Raw genomic sequence first — 16,723 nt, 5'->3', positions numbered from 1 at the left:
TAACAAAACGTGACTAATAGTCAATCACATTTTATATCATTTTGTACTACGTATTTTGTAGTAAGGTGCTTATAACAGGGTTAAAAGAATTACTTCTCAAAAAGACAAAGGAATAGTCACTTGAAAACAATATCGTACAATGTACATAATATAGTCGCCATTAATTTGACTTAAATTTACTTTACTTTTTTACAAAAATCTAAAATGTATTCAGGTAGCTTAGATTTAAATTGATTAACTGAACTTACATTTATAAAGATGACAGTAACAACTTATGAAGCTGTACTCCTTCGTATGTTATACATATATCTCTTTCCACTCACTTTCGGCACAACAATTAGACTTGCTCGCCGAGTGCTGCGTTTATTAATCTGTAACTTTACAAACGACATGTTATTGATGATTTGTTTTGTTGATGGTTTTTCTAATTATAAAACATGTACTGTAGGCACATAGTTGATTAATAGTCATTATTTTGATTTTATTGCAGATAATGTATTTCCTCTCACCTTAATTTAGATACCTCTCACCTTAATTTAGTTAACAGTTTGCCTCACACAAATTTTAGCTTCAAACTTCTTACCACTCGTAATATCAATTTATCGATCAGGGTTTCAATCTTCTTAATTTATGTAATTGACAACTTTTCAGGCTGTAAATGAACTTATCGATTTAACGATGAGATGATCTAACCAATTTAATGGTCAGCCGTGCTGCTTTCATGTCTGTAAGACATGACTGATCTAACCAATTTAATGGTCCGCTATGCAGCTTTCATGTTTGCAAGACATGAATCATCTAACCAATTTAATGGTCAGCTGTAGTGCTTTTATACCTGTAATACTTCAATGATCTAACCAATTTAATGGTCAGCCGTGGTTCTATTTTATCTGCAAGACTTCAATGATCTAACCAATTTAATGGTCAGCTATGCAGTTTTCATACTTGTAAGACATGAATCATCCAACCAATTTAATGGTCAGCCGTGGTGCTTTTATACCTGTAACAATTCAATGATCTAACCAATTTAATGGTCAGCCGTGGTTCTTTTATATCTCCAAGACACCAATGATCTAACCAATTTAATGGTCAGCTATACTCTGTAGACAAGTGCGAAAGTTCTTCTTCTTCGTCGTTACAGTTTTGTCAGATTGGTCATGGTCATCATGTATCAGTGATCTGCTTTACTAGACGCCACCTAGTCGCTGCCTCTTTAGTACATTGGTGGTCCAAGGTATCTTCAGCATTCTTCTCCAGCACCACATCTCGAGCGCGTCTATCTTCTTTTTCTCACTCTCTCGTAGGGTCCACGTTTTGGAGGCATAAAGGAATATGGAGAATACATGCGATCGTACAAGCCGAGTTCTTTTTTTCTTAGCATTCTTTGCAATTTCTCCATCGCTGACACTTTATTGGAGGTGACTGTACCTATGTTATTGAAGTTGTATATACACATAAGGTTGACCGAGATTAACATCGCCGAATGCTATTATCCATCTACACACTACTTGTCAACCATCGGTCGAAGACAGTCTTAAAAATGCATTTGATTATTGATTTTGGTCGAAATCATGACAGTATATGTATATGTCGAGGATATACTACCCTCGTAGTAATGTTTATTTTATCATTGTAACTGTTCGATATTTTCTTTTCTTAATCATTATTCATTTCCTGCTTCATCAATAGACCGGAATTAATTTGTCGCTTGCACATGTACTTCGATGTGACATCGTAGTGCACTTTGTAGTTAACAACTTAGACGGACGAGCACAGCAATGAATCTGTTTCTCTGATAGTAAAATATTGTGATCTTATCTCGATATTCAATTGGTTAAGTTTACATTCCGAACCGTTTTTAAAATATTCACGGCTGGGAACTACTTAAGGCCACGTTTTACAAATCATATATAAACAGAGAAGACTGTTGCTATTTTTGGCAATCCATTACCTACTATTTTTTTTGTAAGGTAAGGCAAAATAATTTAAACAATACTTTCGTCCATCAATTACTGAAATGTTTTTTTTTTTTTTTACACCCTGGTCTTCTCTTTCCTTTTTTTTTCAAATACAATTTATTTCCGTACTCACGGTTTTATCCTCGTCGCCAATGTAGCATTCGTTGTGCTATATTTGGCTCGTTCACGTACCGACACGTGTTGCCGGCTCAAAGGTCTGACATCGACTCACGTCCCCTCTCTCCGGCATGTACTTATGGCGTGTACGCTCGAGACAAACAACACTACGTTTATGCATACACTACACTAACAATATGAGTAATATGTGTAATGATAGAAATAACGATATGTTTTATATTGACATGCAGTTTTATAATTTAACCTTTTAAATATTTTAGTAAACGCAAAAGAAAAAAAATTGTTCCACAAATGTTTAATGCAATGCATTTTTATCTAGTTCAACTTTGATTAAGTATGTATACTTTTTACAACACAAACACTTTTAATATTAAATATTTTTATTTAATTACACTAAAAATATTCATTATCTTATTTCGAATAACTTCAATTTCAACCAATCTCTTCAATTTCGTTTATTGGTTTCATGTTTATTGACATAGAGTTTTTATTACGTTCAACCTGAAAATAAACAATGTATTTTAAATGAGCTAATCTTTTTAGTGAGCGTAAAAGTGTAAACCTAAAGTAAACTTTACCTTTTTACTATCATACGCCCTTATGTATGAGTCATCACCAGGGTGCGGGGGATCCTTGTACAGTCCTCTAAGCTGTGGTGCGAGGAGGTTAGGTGAAGGCAACACATGTACCTTCCCCCTCCACCTATTCACCTGGGTCACCGCCAGGCCCACGCAGACCGCTATTAGAGCCCCAGCAAGTGTATACCACATGTATGACACGTGAAGTACTGGGCTAACTTGAGCGCTGGAACACATTCTGACCTCACAGTACTTACGAATTTGAACTATCTACGACTAAATCAAGATTTAGAAATTCATAGTTACTTTTCCTTCCTTTTGAAGGCCCAAAACTAGTTAGAAAGAGGCTGTTTAACACATAGGTGACTGCCAAGAATCCGACAAAAGTGTCGAGGACTGACCGAGATGAAAAAAGCTGATAAGGAAATCATATGGGTATATCCTAGGGAGAGAAAGTTACAATATTGGTTTTGTTTTTCTAAAAGTTAGTCTCTTGGAATTAGACTCCATCTACTTCAACGCAAACGTATAAAATGTTATAGATACTTCACTTACATAATAGGTAGCTCTGTCGTATCTGCTATAGTAAAATTGTACTGACAGCCCTCAATAGAAAGATGTTTGTGAGGGTGTACAATTTGTCCACTAGCTATGGCCAGCTGTGCAGACAAACACCACCATGACATTGTTATAAGTCCACACATCCCACCTACTAACGCTCCCTGAAATATTTAAAGAAATTGTGTAAAACGAAGCGTAAATTAAAATACGTTTTATTGCCGATCAAATAAACATATGTACCGTAGCATCTACCCAAGGCATGAGAATACCCATTGTGAAAACTCCGAGTTGCGGACCCATCGTCATCGCTTCCAAAGTCATTGTAAGTTGTAGAATTGTTCCCATTTTCTCAACGATGAAAACTAATGCTAAAATAAGATATGTCAATCATTTTTCTAAAAACTTATACCAGACATCTAATTTTTTAGCAAATATTATAGAAAAAAATCTTACCGAGACACACACATCCTAAAAGTATAACAACACCTTTTAGTAGCCAATTGGTCTGTCGTTCAGTCAATTGTCTCTTAAAGAATGGCTTATAGAAATCCTCCAACACGACTGCTGACATCGAGTTTAAACTTGTCGATAACGAACTAAAACATAAACATTTGTTAACCTAAGCTCTCAATGCATAAATGTAGGAGCGTCAGTGGCTCAGGGGTTAAGCACTTGGCTTGTAATCTGCAGGTCCTGGGTTCGAATCCCACCATGAACCAACGTGTTTTTCGATTTACATATGTACATTTATCCGTTGTTTTTACAGCGAACGAAAAGATCGTGATGCAACATATCTTAGAAGAAATTCCAAGATATGTGTAAAGTCAACCGACCCTCATCGGGCCAGCGTGGTTGACTATGGCCTATTGATCCCTGACTTAAGGTAGGCTAGGCTACGCGCTCCTTGTTGGGAAGGTAGTGAGCTGATGATTAATAAAAATAATGTCAATTTTTCCTTACGTACTGACTATTAAAAATAATAAATAAAATTTACTTTACTACAATAACACAATGTATGTGCTTAAACTTTATTGATGAATCAAAAAGAGATGTAATATTGCTAAGTAAAGTTTTCTTTTTATTACCTTAGAGCGGCACTAAATATACCGGCTACAAACACGCCGGGCAGACCTGGGATGTCGCCAAGCACGTCCATCACTAACAGAGGCAGGAGTTGATCCTTCGCTTTCGCTAACTAAACAAAAGAAGGATGATTTTATATGAAACAAACACCAAGGAGACCCTGTATACTTATAAGTCGTTTAATAGTTACATAAGCAGTCTCTAATTATCGATTTTGTATGAGAAGTCTACACTAAATCCTGCTTAACTAACTTAAGTAAAAGATTTTTAAAAAAGCAAGAGTCCTTAATGATTAGGCACGTTCTAAATAAAGTCAATAAGGCATTATTTACAGTTAAATAATACATAATGTTAGTGAAAAAAAGTTACATTTACCTTAGTCTGCAAAGGGTCACAATCGTGGAACCGAGCGTAAATAAGCAGTCCGCAATAAAGACAAAAACAGTATAAAATTGATATTCCAATACAAAACAGAAAAACTGACCTGAAATTAAGAATATGCCATTAAAATATACCTTTGCGATTGTATTGCAATTGAATTTGAATTGTTATTCAGTTCTTTTCTAAAAAATTGCAAAATATATTCCTTTTTTTCGTTTCTTTCGGCAATAGTAATCCCCGTAACAGAAGGAGATGGTTACCTCAAATTTATTTAGTTGTATAATTTTTTACAATTTACAGTTGATCAGTCTCACCATTTAGCACCTCGTAACGTGGGCAATGCTAAGTAACGTTGAACCATCGTCTGATTTACAGCATTTGCTTGCAGCCAATAAACAAGGCCCCCGATGACAAGACTCCATATTGTATGTCGTGCTGTTGGATTGGGATCCCAGCTGTAATTAATTAATATTTCCCTTGAATATATTTCTATGCCTAATGAAAATGTTTAAATACTAAAGATGATGGCGGAAAGAAAATTCATGATGATACTTAATTTTTAACCAATAATTTAAAACTTCTAATATATAGAGTTGTAAGTTAAGTAAAAACTTATGATATTTTAATCACAAACATTGTTGTATTTTGTTGTAAACATTTCCAGCTTACATCCCGACTTAATTTGTTGAAACAAGTGTAAGTGTAAGAAAAACTATATGAACAACGAGAGAGTGATGTTTTACTTAGGATACTCGATCCGTTGTGAGTCTAAATTCCGCTGCCACACGACGCCCACGCCGCCTACATCTATAGTGCCTTTAATCGCCACTAAGGCCATAGCTCCGAACATTGCGGTTATCTGTATCACATCTGTCCATACGACTGCTTGCAGACCACCCTGTATATCAAAGTCAAATTCATGTTTTCATGTGTGCTTTAACCTACGGAATTTCCGAATATTCTGTATAATTTTACTTACAGCACTCGTGTAAAATATGCAAACCAAACAAACTATAGGAGTTATTACATGAACGTCGACACCCGTTACTGAAAACAAAGAATTTAAATGTTGATATGATTTCACTGGTAATTATATCAATAAAAGAATCGATCTACAACAACCTAGTGCTTTAGGTTAACTTTAACTATACATCCCCACTGAGGGGCTCGGAGCCTACCCTAAGTCACGGGTGATCTATCTATCGAATACAATATCTACAGAACATTGAAATACACTTATATACTTATATAATATATACCTTGGTTGAAAGCCAACGCAGGAACATAAATAACAATCGGTAACCAACCAACCTGAAATAAAAGGAACTTCATAAATCTAGAAAAGTTAAAAAAATATATTATAATAAAATAAGAAAAAATATTCTTACCAATGTAAATGCGAAAAGTATTGAACCAAACAATCGAACTCTATTATCGAATCTCAACGATAAGTACTGAAAATATAATTATTAAAGGTTAAATCAAAGAAAAACGCCTTAATGTGAACTAAAAGTAAAAATCTGTATTATCATACTTCGTAATTAGATGTGATTTTAAGTTCATGAAAAACAGGCAAATAGACTTGAGTCATGACAATCGACATTAGAAATATGCCACCCATTATAAAGGCATATTGTGTTCCGTGCATATACACTTCAGTGGGTGAACCAAGGAGAGTAATACCTGAAACAAAACTGAAAACAGAAGAAAAACGTTTTTATTTAAAAAAAATATTAGAGCAACAACTTAGTAGAAGATAATAAGTAAGCAAGTGAAGAAGTCCCAAAATTCTGGTAGTCATGCAGCTTGACTTGTAATCTGCAGGTCCTGAGTTCAAATCCCGTCATGTACTGATGCGTTTTTCGATTTATCCGTATATTTTTCGTTCTTACGATGAAGGAAAATATCGTGATGCAACCTACATATATCAGGGAAGAAATTCAAAGATATGTGTGAAGGCAAGCCCGCGCTGTGTCAGCGTGGTTGAGTATGGCCTAGTCACCCTTAACTTAGAGAAAGCTCCGGGCTCTTCAGTGTGGACGTATAGTGAGATGATATAGATAATGACGAATATACAGCTTAGTTTGATTTTTTAGACCTAATTTGAAATGTTTTATAGATAAAGAAATTAAAATTAGAATTATCTTACATTCATCGACTCTTTTTCGATTAATATCCACAACGAAATCGATGTTATTAGGGATATCGTATCTTTTCGTGTATGTGATAAATATCTATTTATTACAACAAATAAAGTTATTACATGCGTCACAGTTTTATCAGTTGATTATTCATTGTTATATTAATTAATTATAATTAATTGATCATTATATCATAACTAGCGATCGAACCCCACTCGGTACGCGACCATTAAAAAAAAATAACTTGTAGCCTATGTGTTCTTCCACACTATGTTACATATGTTTGCCAAATTTCATTAAGATTCGTTCAGCCGTTCTGGTGATACTTTCAAACACACATCCATCCATCCATCTAAACAACGCATTTAAAATATTAGTATAAAAAGAAGTAAGATTTATTAAAAGACAATAAGTATTTTTAGTAAAAACAATTGCTGGTTAAAGAATTGAAATCCCACAAAACAATGACACTTTGTAACACATTTTAAAAGCCAATTTACAACAAGACATTTAACTAACGTGACTTAAAATCTTTATGCCTTATATACATATGTGTCCAATGAGCAAACGTGTAACTTACTCTTTCATGTGAAACCAATAGGCAATCGTTATTAGTCTGCGTTAGTCTAAATTATCAGTCTCCATCATTTACACTAGTATCTTTCAGAAGAATTAGGTTGGGCTATTACCAGTCAAGTTTGTGGCATCATAGCGAGCATTGTAATAATTACACTTAGCTAAAGATGATTAAGAAAAGAAGATATATTTTATGTAAAGGCTCACCTTGCCACAAGGGACATCGATACAGGAATAACTTTCATATTCCGTCCCCCAAGTAGGTAATCATTTTGTGAGGACTGGTCTTTTACAAAACCCCAATAAATACCCACAACAGCACTTATTGCCAACATGAACACAAACACAACGTAGTCAGCCCATGAGAACTTTTGCATTTGGTAAGCCATTTCATTTACACCACCTGGTATTTCCTCCATAATTCTGTTTTTATCGAAATATATTTCATGCACATAACACAAATGGGTGCCCCTGTTCGAACAGCACGTTAGGCCGACGAGACGTAAAGCGCAATCTGTTACAATGAAACAATTACGATAACTCGCAATTTAAAAGAGGAAGTTGCGAGATCCCCCTCAATAGATCCAGCAGGAGTGAATCAGGAACTGACTAATACTATAAAATTTAGTTGTTCGTCCCTTGGACAAATGTTTTAATCTCCATATACCCAAAAATTTATTTGTTTAATACCCCATCTTTGATGACTATCATTTTTAACCTTTTTAAAAAGAAACGTGATATGTGTAGTCTACACATATCTTTGTATTTCTTGGCAGATATGTGCATATGCATGGGGGAGGGATGCACGAACTGGCCGGCTCGTCCGGTGTAATACCTCGATCATACAGAAGTGGTGTGAAGTGGAAGCAATTCTGCGTTTCGTTTGATTGGTGTGCGTTCCGGAGGCCTAATTTTAGTCTTCTTTCCCTTCCCATCCTTTTCTTATAAGGTTGGAAAAGGAAAGGGGTTGATAGAGAAGAGGAAGCATAGGAAGGGGAAATATTATCTTTTGTGTGCGTCTGCTCCTTCTTCGAATAACGATAGGCAACAAAAATGGAACTAATTCGTAGTTGGTAGGCAACGCATCTGCAAATGCTGATGATTATGTCAATCGAAATTAGCAAACATGTCAACAAGTAATAATTTTATTCAGTATAGTGAATTTATGGTTAGACAAGGACCTTAATCTTAAGGCAATAAGAAATCTATTGAGTGTCATCTTGACAGCGTCATATTTTCATCAATGGGAAAGCGGCAGCTGCACGAGTTAGTGTTGCCATTTTTATATTCATGAACTTACAAGTAAATGTGACGTGAACTAACACGTACTTTTATTTACCATGAGTCCATGAACCACGACGCCAACATGCTACAACTCGTTATTATTATAAATGCTGAAGATAAGTATATTTAAGAAATACAAAGCTTACCTTGTGATTTTTTGGTAATGATTAAGCTGTTTAAATTTCATTACAAAACAACTTCTATGGACCATGAGATCATAAATTGCAAATACTTATTTAATCGATTACAGTTGCAATAGGAACGAATTTCGTGATATGTAAGGAAATTTTCTCTTACTGGTAATCCTAATCCTACTTGTAGCTTGAAGGTTGTAGGCGTTCTGTCAAGACTATACCTTATAAAAGTTAAAAGTTTGCTCGTTTATTCAAATTTCCAAACTCATAAAATAATAATTGTATTGTTAATATTTCTAAATTCCTCTAAATGGAATAAAATTTGTTAACATTCCACATATGTAATATAATAATGGCGGGCTCTTTAATAAGTCAATCAGAGCAAGTATTTATCGTACATGGTGTTGAAGTAAGTTTTTGCACAATCACATGTTATGTTTTCTTCAACATTTTTTAAAATGTGTATTAAACTGTTATAAAATTACATAATCTTTCTATGTTATGTTATGTTCGAAATCAATATTTTAGGTTATTAAGTTTCAGTTTTTGATTTTTAAATTATTACTATATTTTTGTATACTAACAAATATATTTGAAATATTTAGTTAATTAAAATAAATTTAAAATTAATTTCCTGTATAATATAATAATATTAACTTCTAACATGATACTTGAACTCAAATTTAAGAAAACTCTTTTATGAATTTATGTTAAGTTTTTGTCTTTAAATATTTTCAGAATGATTTCCGCTCTGATGGCAGATCGAGTATTGACTATAGACCAATGGAACTAGAAACAGATGTGGTGAGCCATGCAAGTGGCTCGGCCAGGCTGCGGCTTGCCAACACAGATATCCTAGTTGGAGTTAAGACAGAAATTGATGTACCAAAACCAGAGACTCCTGGCCTTGGCAAAATAGAATTCTTTGTGGATTGGTAAGCTACATGGTAGTAGTTTTGAGGAAGCAAACTAATAATAAAGATAAAATAAACATAGTAAAATCAACAGGTGGCTTTAAGTCGAAAGCAAACACCTATCCATAGAAATTGATTTAAAAAAACCTAAGCAGCCACTAAATTATATTAATCATACTGAATATACACTAACACACTCCCAAAGTCACCATTTAACTATGTTTGGGAGAGTAAAGTAGATTTTTTTCCTTATTTTAGTTCAGCTAATGCAACACCAGAATTTGAAGGTAGAGGGGGAGAACAGTTGGCAAACACCATATCTAGTACAATGCAGCGGGCTTACTATAGCCCACAAGCTTTCAACTTAAAACAGCTCTGTATATTTGAAGGAAAACAGTGTTGGAAATTGTATGTTGATATTTTAGTAAGTATTAAGTCATAAATGAATATTTAAATAGATTGGAATAACAATTTGAATTCCAATGAGTAACGTATTTGGCTACATTTTATAATTTTTTTAAAGTTGAATTATATGAATCCATAAATGGATGTATAGAATTTCACAAAATTTTATAATTTTTACCACCATACTCCTATTTTTATCACCTATAGTATAAAGATCTAAAAAAAAGATCTTTGCTGTTTATTAAAAATTGAAAATGTGATTGGTCAATTAACCAGAAATGTTTTAAGAAATGATTGCTTTTTTATTACAGATACTTGAATGCGGAGGCAACCTTTGTGATGCAGTATCTCTTGCGGTTAAAGCTGCATTATTTAACACCAGGTTGCCATGTGTAAAAGCAGCATTAATGGATGGTGGCAACATTGATTTACAATTGTCAGACGACCCATATGACAGCAAGCAATTAGATATTGGAACTGCACCTCTTTTGGTAAATTTTTCTGTTTTGTATTAAATGCTCTACCAGATGTGTAAATGAAAAAAAATGTTTAGAGTATATCCTATTCCTGATGATCACCTTAATCTTATAAAGATATAAACATCATTTATTGAACATGGCAACATTATATTACATTTTCATCAAAATTTTATAATTTTGTAGAAATTGAAAGATTGAATTAATGAAATTGATCAGTTCTATCTATTTGTAATGCAAATTGAAATAAAAAAACTATTTTTTTCAGGTCACATTATGCAAAATAGGAACTAAATGTGTTGTTGATCCTTCCGCAGAAGAAGAACGCTGTAGTGTTATATCACTTGTAGTTGGGGTTACAGGAAATCCAAACTTTTACCAAACGGACGATAATGTAATTCCTGATATTAAATGTAAATGTAGCACTATATCAATGAATGGTCCTGGAAGTCTGTCACCGAAAACACTTAAAAGTGCCATTGAACAAGGAATGTAAGTGAGATGTTATTAATTCTAAATCGTTTAAAAATAACATGACAGAATAAATACATAACATAAACAATATAAATAATACTTCGGAGAAAAGTAGTAAAAACCATAAACAAAACAATACATAACTAAGCACACAAGCGCACATGCAAAATCACACACTATCGCACACTATATATCTAGTATTTATATTTCAATAATAATAATCTATATTTAATTACATATATGTTAAGAATCTATATAAACTTTAGGCAATAGATAAGAGAAGGTGCTGTCTCCTGAACAACACAGTATTTACAAGTTCAGGAGACAGAGCCCACAAAATTTTTGTGAAATTGTTTTTTAGCTCAATAAAGAATTTTTAATTTTAATTTATACAGTTGTACTTATTAGCTAGGAACCAGCAAACTTATGCAGTGATATTACTTTTTAGCTGAAATAACTAATGTATTTATTTGTATACTCTTCAGATTTAGATTCAATGTAATTGGCCAATTTATTTCCATTGTAATATCAGTCTCATATGTACAACTCTTACTTTCTTGGCCTGTTTTTTAACAATATGTATTTATAACATAAGCAAGTATTAAATGGACTATATTTTACAATTTGGGAGCCTATTTACTACTACTCATTTATATTTTCATTATTTTGAATTAACGTGCATTATAGGCGCCTAAAAGATCATCAGTTTCATTGTTTCAATAATCTTATTTGCATTAATGATTTACCTAATAGACATGTCCTATTTTTTTTCAGAACTGCTGCGAATTGTTTGGATAATGCTCTTGGGGACGCCCTCCTACGTGAGAAAGATGAGATATCTGATTTAAAGAAACACTCGTACGGTTTTTTGAAATAAAACACCATTTGACCTTTTAAATTTATTTATTGATATAGAATCCATACAGTTATGCATAGTATTAAGAAATAGTAAGTTTTTGATATTTTTATTAATAAAATGTCAAGTAAATAATTAAATTTTTGTTCAATTAGTTTGATCAAGATGTTCATGATATATGGACAAAATCAAAGCCACATTCTATCAAATAATTTTATAGAAAATTTGATTATTTACTTTTAAATATTCATTAATGTCAAATTTATAAATTTTCCATCGTCTAAATTAAACATGATAAATATAATAAAAGACTAGCCCTAGGGCTACAAAAAATGTTAATGTTAGCTAGATTTAATAGAGTTGCTAACATAGACTCCGGTTCCACTAAATTGTTCGAATATCACAAAAATTATAATAATAATTAAACCCCAAATATATTTCCACCACCTCAACTTACAAAAAAATGTATTTATGCTCTGAAAATAACATTGAAATTTCTATAAGATATATGTTGATTAAATATGAATATAACATTAGACAATTCACCACAAAATTAACGAAAAGGCATGAATAAATGTATTATATGAATCTACTTTGGAATAACTGGTGTAAGCAGTTCAATAACAGCGGCGATGTTGCCATTTGTGCTTTCCAGAAGTTGAGTGAGCCAGCCACCTTCATTGTTGAAGCCCATAGCCAGCATTTGCCTTATCGCAGCATCAATATGTGGCTCTATAAAAAAACATATCTTAAACATCAATTATATCTTAGACATCAGAAACAGCTCAAGATTTAAATGCCAGTATTTAAGGTATGATGTGCAAAGCCGAGCTCAGGTACTCGTTATTACCCTAAAACATGGTTGCTGTTTGTGACATAATACTCACTAATATGAGAACTCTGTGGAGGTTGGGGTTGCTTTTGTCCAGTTGGAAGCTGGTTGTTATTAGGCATTTTCGGTTTGACACCTTGAGGTTGGGGCTGCTGGGGCACAGTTTTGGGTTGGCTGCTAGATGGCATGTTCTTTGTAACAGTTTCAGGCTCCTTTGGCTTAGCCGCCCCTTGCGATGGTGTCAGCACTTCTGGCTCTTGGGGATTCAATACTAAATATTAAAAAAAAGTTTTCTTCATACATATTTACAATTCGAAAATCTTACTTATATTATAAATGCGAATGATTTGGATGCATGCTTTTTTGAAGGTATCTCCAGAATGGCTTAACGGATCTCGCTGAAATTTGGCCAAGATATAAAACATAGTCTACAAGAACACATAGGCTACTTATTAAGTTTTTTTTTACTTCGCGCGGACGCAGTCGCGGGCGATAGCTATAAGAAATATAATTTATACTGCAAATAATGTAGAATATTTACCAGCAGAAGCAGTGTGCAAAGGAGGGTACAAGCTTTGCCCCTCGCCAATCTTAACATGTTGTTGGAATTCTTGAGACAAATTGAAACCAATCGGCACATTTTGTTCAAATGGAGCACTTGGCTTTGGATCCATATCCATCAGATCTAAAATAATTAATTACAGCTTTATAGTAATGCATAAGAATGCTACTTTATTTGAAGAATGGAAGTATATTTAAAGACATTGTTACCTTTTTCCTTGTTTATCACAGTCCATTCATCTGTACCCCTTTCAGGTGACTCATCTTTGCGAGTAGTAGCTTCATTAATATCCTTAGTTGATGATACTTCAGATTTTGCATCCTCTTTACCAGCTTCAGATGTCTGACCAGAAGCTCCTGAATCTCCTTCATTATCCACATTTGACTGCTCAGGAGCCTGTTGAGCTGCAGAGTTGACATTGGTGACACCATATAACATTTGCAGAAACTTTTGAATTTTCTCTTGATTGATATTAGCAGCAAAGGGACACTCTGGTTCAGTAGCTGTTGCATCTGATTGTTTAGATGTGGATGTTGCAGCATTGTCACTGGTTTGAGGTTGCTCTTGGCGTCCCGATTCAGCAGGCTTTGAAGTTTTGTCTTTATCTTTGTTGGTGTCAAGACCAACATTGCCAGCGAGATCAGCAAACTCATTCATGTATGTGCTAAAGATATCAAACCAGCTTGACTGAGTACGGCGATGATGATGTTCACCTCGACCATGATGACGTTTCTTGTCACTACTCCTATCACGTTTGGGCCTCTTGCAAAGATGTTCAAGGTCTGCCGTAGCACTGCCAACAGACTTCATAATGTGACGGGAACGTCTTATAGCTGCCTTAATCATTGTTCGCTGAAAATTTGGGTGACCTTATAAAATCATCTTTTATTTTAGGTATAGGTGATTTTAGAAAATGTTACACACATTTCTAACTTATATTTGACTAAACTTGTTCATATTAAACCACAAATATTTTTCAAGCAAGAAAAATTGGTATATTTTTAGAAATCAACTTACTGGCATGTTCGGCATTGGGAGACGGACCATGATGTGCTCAGAATGATGGCCAGCCGCCTCGCATTTGGAGCAGAGGTCATAATCAGAGCATGTTGTGCACTTGTAACGGAATCCTACTACTGGGATATCACAAACATCGCAGATAACCCCACAGTGAGCTGCATTTTTGTCTCCTAAAAGATGTTTCACATTTTTAATATAAATCAGGCAAATTTTATGTATCATCATAAGAATTTGAAGATAAATTGTACAGTATAAAACTTCCTAACAAATAATATTCTTTGTTAAGAAAAAAAAAATTGCCACTACATTAAAGTTGTGACTAAGCAGAGTTGTCAACTTGGTGGTGCCTTACCAGTAGCATTCTCCGTTGTAGCAGTTATCACCACATCACAATCAATTTCCTGAGGCCCTTCCTCATGGCAGTAAACATTCAATTTCATGACATTGTCAGTCATAGATGACAATGCAGTAATCATTTCATCATCAGAAGAAATAGTAATATCATCCCCATCCTCATCTAGAAGGGAAATACAAATGATTGCAAATGTTCCAAAAGTACTTTTCTACAAGGAAATTTTCAATAATTCTACTAGTCTACAACTACTGAACATAGTGAAACTCCATATTTATTAGCTAAATACATAATTTAATAGCTATGTATTAAAATTGTAACGTAAAATTTCAATAATGTTGCATCAGCATTTTCTAAATAGTAAAACAAAATGGTTGAACAAGGCGACTCACCTTTCCAAGTTACAGTGAAACGCTTATGCTTCAAGGAGGGGTAGATATCTTGAAGCTTAGCATCTAGGTAACAGAAACTTGTCACCACACTTTTTTCAATCCCAAACCTACGAACTTCTGGTTTGGATTGATCTTTCCCATAGGTATAAGCTTTGAATTGCACTTTATCCTCCATTTCTATAAAATCGTATTATTTGTAAACAACTGACGTATTAACAAACTTGCTCATATAAAATTTAGTAATTAAGCAAATAAACAGGATCTACACCTCTTTCTCTTCCCCTGAAAGTAAAATAGTAGATATTGTAGCTTGTAGCCATTTTGATAAAACGTTATGCGCACTTTAACAATATCGTAATTAAATAAAAATTCTAATAAGTAGTTTAAACATTTGCTATAAGAAAAGATATATTTTCAAAAATAAATTAAAAAATATTGCAAACTTACCGACAAATCAGCACTTCCAAATTTACACAATAACAAGACGACTCAATTCTTCGCGATCTGCAAACAGAATGTTGTTGTGAAAGATCGGCTGATTCTATATTTTAAAGTCAGTAGGGTTACCAACAGATAAAAAAAATCTCCCGACCAATTTAAAATTGAATGGGCCATTTTTACAAATACAACACAAAATTAAATTGTAATTTTTTTTGTTTCGTAACAAAGAAGAATAAATACTTATTATATGACAAGAGACAATCAACCAATGGATGTCCATGGGAGATCACTGACGCCACATTCGCAACACCAGTGGAAAACTACCGTTACCGTTATCGTTTTAGAAACCGCCTTCCAAATAGGTCGGTATAATCTTAACCTTCCTATACCCGCGCAAATGTCTGTGAGACCGACGAAACAGTTTTTCGTAAATATTTTTTTTTCCAAGAACTTTGAGAGTTCGCGCTTTCTGCTAGCTGCACGATTTGGGGCTTGCTTTTGGTTGGTACGTGGGACACAGTCGTGCTAGCAGGACGTTTAGGCCTAATACGGTCTATACTACGTACGTATGTACTATTTTTCTCGGAAAGTGTTTGTACTCGGATTGTTCAGTGGACAAATAAAGAAATAAACCCTCTAAAATTTAACTAATTTTATTTTACGTTGATCTCAAAATATCTTATTTTAAAAAATTAAAAATTATTTTATGTTTGTTTTTAGAATAAAAAGGTTTTATGTTTGTTTTTCATGACTATACGAAAAAATGAGACTTTTTTAAGGCTGTTATGGAAAGACTGATAGTCATTACAGTATTAAATAGTATAAGCTAACAATTGGTATTTTTTGTTTTATTACATCCTATAGTTCCTGTAAAATAAAAAAAAAATAAACGGTTTATAGAAAAATAACTACGTAATAGGAGTCAAAGTTACGGTCTGTCACACCGTGCGCGGGTATAGGTGTTAAAAAATTTGGCGCGGGTACAGGAAGGTTAATAGTCAATATAGTTTTGGTACTTAAAACAAAATCAATTTTGTAAAAATATTCCACTTCTCCCATACTTTTGGGAAATGTATTTGTGAACTCTGTAAAACACTTCATACTATTGTGCATATTATTATGAGTCATAGTTTATCGAACGTTGGAGAAAAACAAATTAATGTTA

The 16,723-nt window shown here is 33.7% G+C and overlaps 3 protein-coding genes across 5 annotated transcripts; 1 reads left to right on the top strand and 2 right to left on the bottom strand.

Annotated features, from left to right (window-relative positions):
- Window positions 1-2,528: 2,528 nt before the first annotated feature.
- Window positions 2,529-7,912, bottom strand: LOC106123884 (sodium-coupled monocarboxylate transporter 1). The gene is made up of 14 exons (XM_013320295.1): window positions 7,624-7,912; window positions 6,234-6,393; window positions 6,088-6,153; window positions 5,959-6,010; window positions 5,679-5,746; window positions 5,443-5,597; window positions 5,014-5,154; window positions 4,694-4,802; window positions 4,321-4,430; window positions 3,689-3,831; window positions 3,476-3,603; window positions 3,230-3,396; window positions 2,675-2,900; window positions 2,529-2,597 (listed from the first exon to the last, which is right to left on the bottom strand). Exons 1-14 carry the CDS (start codon window positions 7,833-7,835, stop codon window positions 2,529-2,531), a joined length of 1,806 nt encoding a protein of 601 aa, XP_013175749.1. The 5' UTR covers window positions 7,836-7,912.
- An 882-nt stretch (window positions 7,913-8,794) lies between these two features.
- Window positions 8,795-12,001, top strand: Rrp42 (exosome complex component Rrp42). The gene is made up of 6 exons (XM_013321412.1): window positions 8,795-9,243; window positions 9,573-9,769; window positions 10,007-10,172; window positions 10,465-10,644; window positions 10,898-11,121; window positions 11,878-12,001. Exons 1-6 carry the CDS (start codon window positions 9,187-9,189, stop codon window positions 11,978-11,980), a joined length of 927 nt encoding a protein of 308 aa, XP_013176866.1. The 5' UTR covers window positions 8,795-9,186; the 3' UTR covers window positions 11,981-12,001.
- On the bottom strand, window positions 11,988-15,669 carry LOC106124580 (sequestosome-1). Of its 3 annotated transcripts, XM_013321410.1 has the most exons (9): window positions 15,565-15,635; window positions 15,386-15,399; window positions 15,118-15,294; window positions 14,726-14,890; window positions 14,371-14,543; window positions 13,563-14,205; window positions 13,333-13,476; window positions 12,847-13,062; window positions 11,988-12,691 (listed from the first exon to the last, which is right to left on the bottom strand). In XM_013321410.1, exons 3-9 carry the CDS (start codon window positions 15,290-15,292, stop codon window positions 12,549-12,551), a joined length of 1,659 nt encoding a protein of 552 aa, XP_013176864.1. In that variant the 5' UTR covers window positions 15,293-15,294; window positions 15,386-15,399; window positions 15,565-15,635; the 3' UTR covers window positions 11,988-12,548. The 3 variants fall into 3 exon arrangements, with proteins under 3 accessions (XP_013176864.1, XP_013176863.1, XP_013176865.1); XM_013321409.1 differs by lacking the exon at window positions 15,386-15,399 and having other exon boundaries at window positions 15,565-15,669; XM_013321411.1 differs by having other exon boundaries at window positions 12,847-13,047; window positions 15,118-15,399; window positions 15,565-15,665.
- Between the last annotated feature and the right edge of the window lie 1,054 nt (window positions 15,670-16,723).

Source organism: Papilio xuthus, unplaced genomic scaffold, assembly GCF_000836235.2.
Source record: "Papilio xuthus unplaced genomic scaffold, Pxut_1.1 DF825946.1, whole genome shotgun sequence".
In the NCBI taxonomy this organism is placed as follows: domain Eukaryota; kingdom Metazoa; phylum Arthropoda; class Insecta; order Lepidoptera; family Papilionidae; genus Papilio; species Papilio xuthus.
The sequence above is the reverse complement of the archived record's forward strand: the minus strand, read 5'-3'. Positions and strand labels throughout refer to the sequence as shown.